Genomic DNA, 6,900 nt, shown 5'->3' on the forward strand with positions numbered 1-6,900 from the left:
TTTTGACACTTCTTTCAAATATTTCTCAAGTGATAAATGGAACTGTAGCTGGATTTAAAAATAATCTCTTTAAATGGGTTTTATTTATTTTTATATTGACACTTAGATCTAATATGGCAAGAAAGAAAGAAAGAAAGTACAGAGGCTCAGGAGGAAGATAAGCACGAGGGAAAGACTGAAGTAAAGAATGTTTGAGGGAAGAGGAAAAAGTAAAAAATGCTGAGGTAGAGAAAAGAAAAGACGAAAGGCAGGAAGGAAGGAATGGGTAAAATGCAATAGATAAAGATTAATGACTAAAGCAAGGGCAAACATAAAAGGGTGCAAGAAACAAGAGGGGAGGAAATTAGGAAACATGCCACTGACACTCAGCCTAGAACAAGTTCTGTGGATAATGACTGACAAGGTGCCTGCAGGGCGTGCGGGCACAGCCAGAGAGAAAGAGTGAGAGACCGAGAGAGGTGGAGGGGGTGGAGGAGGATGGAGGTGGGGATCCTGAACAGAGCTGAAAAAAAAAGAAAAAGCAACAGTTTCTCCCCTGAGGAGTCAGTCCTTTCATCTGGCCGCTCACTGGCGCCTTCACAACCCTCTGATTGTCTGTGAAATAACCCCACTTTAATAAGGCAGCAGTGGCGGCCTCCTGGGAACTGAGCTCTGCTCCACAGTCAAGCTACTCAGGCCTGCTGGCTACATGTAAAAAAATAAAATGAAGTGTTAACTGTATATATAAATCTATTCACGAGGATGTTGGAAAATGTCTGCAGTGTGTTCTTTTTAAAGAATCAGTATATTGAAAAGCAGTATGTTTTTAAAGAAAACTATCTGAAAAGCAACTTCTTGTGGGAGGTTGTAATACTTCTGCATTGCTGGAGGCTGTGTAAGAAGGACACACACACACACACACACACACACACACACACACACACACACACACACACACACACACACACACACACACACACACACACACACACACACACAAACACACTGCTTACCACTTATACATTAGCAGGTTATGAGTGTGGATCAGGCCTTGTGATGTGAAATGGCGATTAATCATCATTCAGCGGCAGAACGGTTCCAATTAGCAATGGCATGGGTGTTAAATATGAGCAATTAGGCGACAGATAAGAAAGCACTTAAACAAGCATGACCATGGGAAAATATCTTAAGATACGAGAAACATCCTTTCAGCTCCAAATATTTCAACCATCATCAAAGGAGCGTTTCTGCAGATAAACTGCTGGAACAAGTGAAACGTTCTCCATGAGGAGTCAGACACTTTCATCTGACATAACGTTAAAATTGTTCATGGAATATATCACAATGAGCTACTTCATGAGGATCACAATGAGCGGCTTCATGTCTGATGTGAATTGAGAATAGGATTGAATCATAGGTCAAAAACATGAAAGTGTCAGCAACATGGGGATGTCTCATCTAGATTGTGTCCAGTCACACCTGAGACATCAGCTGGACCCAGCAATGGACTTTTTTACTTGCCGGACTGACAGAGCACACAACCGTATTGAGAGTTTCAACGGAAAGTCCCAATTAAGGGAACAGCAAACAAATCAGCGAGACAGATACAGAAGAAAAGGGATCAGTGTTTCATCCCAAATTTAATTCTCTATAATTATCTACATGGAGCCTGTGTTTACACATGCAGTCTCATGAGGTTAGAGTTAAAGCTAATCCATTACTGAAGCTTAACTTGTGATAATGCTGCGGCACATCTGTTGTTATTTGCAGCCTATCTACCTTAATTCACTTATTAAACCAACGAGGCAACATGAGGGTGAACTGTTTCATCAAGTTTTCAAAGTAATCTTGATTTTAACTGAACAAAATTAAGCTACAGACCTGAACGGCTTTATTTGACACCCATCTGGAAATGTTTACTTTATTATACTGAACATCTGAAAGGAAGACTGAAACTTCTTGTCAAAGCAGTCATTGTTATATCATTTTCTCAGTTGATTTGAGTTGGAAAGAAATTAAATAAAGTGGGAATTAAGCACTTTTTTTTATTTTCTACATGGGGAGTGAGGTGCTGCTTTCAAGTAGCCTACTCCACATTCTAAAATTAGATTTATTTTATATTTTAATCGTCCTGTGTAGATTTATACAACACACTGGATTTATTTGTACATGTACAAAGACAATAAAGGTATTCATAAAAATGACCTGAAGTGATGTTGAAGTGATGTTAATAATTAAATACAATAATAATAATAATAATAATAATATAAATAAAAGTGAATATCGGTGTATACTGTGTGTGGAAGGAGTTCTAACACGTTACAATATGTGCCATATTAAAAACAATGTAGCCTTTAACATAAAAATGTGTCCTGTTTGTTCAAAACAAAACAAGCGTCTTCCGTTTCCGACTGTACATGAAGGCAGCATCTGCTCAGTCATAAACATTTTGGGCTGCACTGATTGGTCAAAGTTGAGTCGTGTCAACGTGATGCGTCTACATACTCCCACATACTACTTGACAGCTCCATAACATAGCGCTCGCCGGAGCGGCTCTCACCTGGCCGCCCTTTGACTGTTCCGCTCGGAGTTCATTTGTTTTTCGGATGAGACCTGGAGGAGAGATGGCTTCTCAGGAGACCTTTAACGACTTGGGGTGCAGTTCGTCCGAGGAGGACAGTAACCGTGCAGAGCGGACGGAGGAGAAGACATCTCCGGTGGTGCGTCGGCATCATCCGTTCAGCGTGGAGGCGCTCATGTCCGGGAAGAAGACGGACGGTCGCGGCGGAGAGTCCATCCGCTGTAAACCGGAGGGAGGCTCGGTGGCGGTGTCTCCTACAGGTTTAAACTCCCTGTATCTGTATCGAGAGACGTGTAGTCCTCCCGGGGGAAGCCGAAAGAGTATAATGGCTGTGCCTTCGTCGCCGGTCAAATCCGAGGCATCAGAGTCAGAGGACTGCACACCCTGGGTCACTAACAGCGCGTTTTCCTCACAGCCTCGTAAGTTTCCCCTACACTATGAAGCATTTTGAAAATTGTATCATTTTATAGAATCAAAATCAGAGTAACCTTCACGTTTGAACAAGTAGCCTACATTTGGCAGTTTGGAGAAAGAGGATAAATTAGATTATTTCTCAGCAGTTCACTGGTAGGCCAGGCCTCAGTGACTCTCTACAAGCTGTTGTGCTGTAAGGATGTCTCCTGTTGGACAGTGGTTACACTAGGTCACTCAGATATTCAGTGCTATATTGTGTGTGTGTGTGTGTGTGTGTGTGTGTGTGTGAGTGTGTGAGTGTGTGAGAGTGTGAGATGAGAGTACTCATAACACAAAAAGTGTGTCCTGATATCCAACTTTTTTTTTTTAAAGGTTATTTTTTGGGGATTATTTCAGTGACAGCGTAGAGGGAGACTGGAGAGAGAGAGAGTTATGACATGCAACAAAGGTCGGAATCAAACCCGGGACGTGGCCGTTATATCTCAGGCGCTGTAACCTTTCAGCTTCCAAAGCTGTTCCTGATGTCCAACTTTCAATTTACAATTTGTATATAGCCAACTGGTCTATATATATATATATATATATATATTAGTTATAGTATTTAATATATAATTTCATGAAAGTCAATTGAATTAATCTCATCCTCATTCTAAAATCTTTATTGTTCTTTCTCCCAGGTCACGTCGGTCCTGGCTGCCCGTTGAGGAAACACAAGACCAACCGAAAGCCCCGCACTCCCTTCACCACATCTCAGCTCCTGGCCCTGGAGAGGAAGTTCAGGCAGAAGCAGTACCTGTCCATCGCCGAGAGGGCCGAGTTTTCATCCTCCTTGACCCTGACGGAGACCCAGGTGAAGATCTGGTTCCAGAATCGTCGGGCAAAAGCCAAGAGGCTCCAGGAGGCCGAGCTGGAGAAATTCAAGATGGCTGCAGACGCTAAGACGGCGGCGGTGGCAGCTGCTGCAGCTGGAGGTTTACACCCTGGCTTTACGTTACCACTGTCGCTGGGCGCCATGTCACTGTATGGACAGTCGTACTCTGCCTACCACCACCACCACCATCACAGACCCATACTGCCCATTTCACCTTTAGGACTGTACGCTGCTCCTCTGGGCTACAGCATGTACCACTTATCATAAACATGGAAATATCACTGACATTGGTGAAATGTGCTCCCAAGGATTCCCAAAAATGGACACAGAGGATGTGTGACTGACATTTAAAATCAATGTTTATAATATATCTACTGCACAAGGAGTGTTTTGAATCAACTTTGAGCACTTCAAGTCAAATAAGAAATCTATTTTTTTCCCACAGCGAGGATAAAAACAAACTTAGATATAGTCTTGCCCCTTTGGACTGCCTGTTTACATGACTTGTCTTTATGAGGAGGGGCGTTACCGTCCAGCTGTTTATACTCTTCACTTGTTTACTTTTGCAATAATTGAGCTGGGCGAGGACTTGCACTGGGCACAATAATACAAAGGCAACTTTTCACTTAAGCCTTTCTCTTCATTCGATACTGTGCCTTGTGTTAAAAAAGGGCTTTAATATCAAGACACTTTGTACACTTGTGTGGATGATGAGTGTTTCAGCAACTCAGGCCAAATAAAGCATATCCCTGAAGCATTCTTTTAATTCTGTAAAAGTGTCTGCCTTGAAAAACTGCTCTCCTTTTTCTGTTTCGAAGGAGACAAATTCAGGTTTGTGTGGCTTTCTCCATGACCGGAAGGTTTAACGCTCAAATAATTCATATAAACATTATACATTTAAAACTTTACACTAACTTTTTTTCATCTTTTAATCTCTCGTAGCAATATTAATAATAAAATAAAATAAATCAACACTCCCTCATTTCCTTACTTTGCATTTATAGAGCGTAGACATTTCTTTTTGAACTATAATTATGCTGGAATTGTATGAATGCCTCATGTTGTGTATTTGTGAGAATATGGTACAAAAGTTCTGACAAAGTGTATTTATATTGTTCTTCCTAAACGTCCCTTTGAAAGGGCCTACGTTGTGCTATGCAGTTTATATATATATATATATATTTTTTTTTTTTTCTCCAATGTTTTATTATTCAAATGAACAAAACTAATTAAAGCCTTTCAGCCTTTAAATACATGACATTGAATTTTTACGTGTGACAAAATAAAGCAGCGATTATGTAAACATGTGCAGTTCCGTTCACGTAAGATCTTTTTTTTTTTTTTTAAGTCAGATTTTAAGGAAAATCCCGTGTCTGTGTTTCCCATCCATCTATTTCTGACAGTGGTCAGCTCAAGGCAATGTTTGACAAACCATAAATGCAATCCCATAAATTATCCAACTTCACAGATAGTTCCCGTTATTACAGAGCTGTCTTTTACCAAAAGTGGCCAAACTTTATTTTTTTTTTTAAGGACAAGATACACTTTTATAATGTTGCTTTGTTTGTACAGAAATACAGTGTGGTGTCTCTGGCAATCATTTACTCTGTATTTATGACCATTACCGAGTTATTCAGGTTTCCCAACAGTAGCGTGAGAACTCGCAACAGCATTCATCTCTATAATAATAGGTGGATAGGTTGGCAATTAGGGATTAACTACCTGAATCTATTGTCTGTAATTTAACCTTTTGTCAAGTCATTATATTTCTAAATCTCACCGGCAATTAGCAGCAACATTTATTGTTCCTTTAACTGGATATAACCCAGAAGACTCCTTTAGTTTACTTGTGGTAGATGTGTTGACTACAAAACTTTCATGTATTTAATATTAGCTTACTTAAAAACTAACAACTTACAGCTTGTTATAAATCCCCTCATTTATTACTGCTCTTTTCCTCATCAGCATTATTTTCTTCCTGCCTCATTAAACTCAATATTAATGACCACTGTTGACTAAGGTTTGAATTAGCCAATTTCTACTACACCTCTCTGGTTTTCACAGAGCCGCGGGGTGAGTTTGGTGGCGTGTGGGGCTGCTGAAAGATGCCTGTGCTTTGTTGCAATTATAAGAGCATCTTACAACTTCCGTGTGACTTTGATGTAACGAGGAAATCGTTTATAGGCAGCAGCGCATTTATGAGGTTGCCCTTTAATCAGAACAAGGCAGAGGGAAATGGCAGGCAGAGCGAGTAGCTTACACAGGCAAGCAATCAACCTAATGAAGTGCAGATTGGGAGGAGCGGCTCAGAGTCTCTTGTGAAACATCAAGTTTGTGCTACTTACTGGACGGGTGTTGGATTTCAGTGGTGGACAATTCAGTACATTCTCTGTCTGTTCGTCTGGAGGGTTGTCGCCGGCGCTGCAGGGATATATTTTTGTCAATGTTAGTTGCTGGTCGTCTGATTTGGGCATGCTTGTGGTTTTGTATGTTACTTAAACACAACATGTGACTTGAGCTCCTCTCTGTCTGCGAGTCATGTGCTTGTCTCCTACCTCCTCTAGTGGCTGTTTGTCATATAGCATCATGGGACAAACCTTCCTTCTCACTCTTTCCCCCCTGTTGTTCTGTGAAGTGGCATGTGAGAAAAAATGGTTTGAGTTGTCAGGCTGATAACAGACACTGGGGAAAAATAACACAAACTGGTGTGTTCATGAAAGACTCTCTTTCAGCTATGAAAGAGGAGCTGTTCATTGCAGAAAAGGCAGAAGATATTTTTTAATATGCTCAATGTATGCTCAAATGCAAGGCACTGAGAGGCACAAGGAACAAAATCAGACATTAAATACATATGTATGTATATATAGTTCTGAATAGGGGTCTTTTTTATTTTGTATTTCCACATGGTTGCAATCATTGCATCTATTAAGTTCCTCTGGATGTCTGTGTTTAATATATACATATATGTTAATACTGGAGAATCCTACAATTGTTTAGTATTTATGGCTGTTTGGCTATTTATATTGTATTTATTTATTCTCAGGCACATTGATGA

The 6,900-nt window shown here is 40.4% G+C and overlaps 1 protein-coding gene across 1 annotated transcript; it reads left to right on the forward strand.

The window, feature by feature from the left end:
* The first annotated feature begins 2,471 nt into the window (after window positions 1–2,471).
* msx2b (muscle segment homeobox 2b) lies at window positions 2,472–5,022 on the forward strand. Its single transcript, XM_029448211.1, has 2 exons — window positions 2,472–2,979; window positions 3,652–5,022. Exons 1-2 carry the CDS (start codon window positions 2,586–2,588, stop codon window positions 4,110–4,112), a joined length of 855 nt encoding a protein of 284 aa, XP_029304071.1. The 5' UTR covers window positions 2,472–2,585; the 3' UTR covers window positions 4,113–5,022.
* Window positions 5,023–6,900: the final 1,878 nt, after the last annotated feature.

Source organism: Cottoperca gobio, chromosome 14 (assembly GCF_900634415.1).
Source record: "Cottoperca gobio chromosome 14, fCotGob3.1, whole genome shotgun sequence".
NCBI classification, from domain to species: domain Eukaryota; kingdom Metazoa; phylum Chordata; class Actinopteri; order Perciformes; family Bovichtidae; genus Cottoperca; species Cottoperca gobio.

What these genes read in the sequence shown, in the direction of transcription:
- msx2b (XM_029448211.1), top strand. Translation starts at nt 2,586, where the DNA reads ATGAGACCTGGAGGAGAGATGGCTTCTCAGGAGACCTTTAACGACTTG. An exon ending in CGCGTTTTCCTCACAGCCTC is followed by an intron (nt 2,980 to 3,651) that starts GTAAGTTTCCCC and finishes TCTTTCTCCCAG; the next exon opens with GTCACGTCGGTCCTGGCTGC.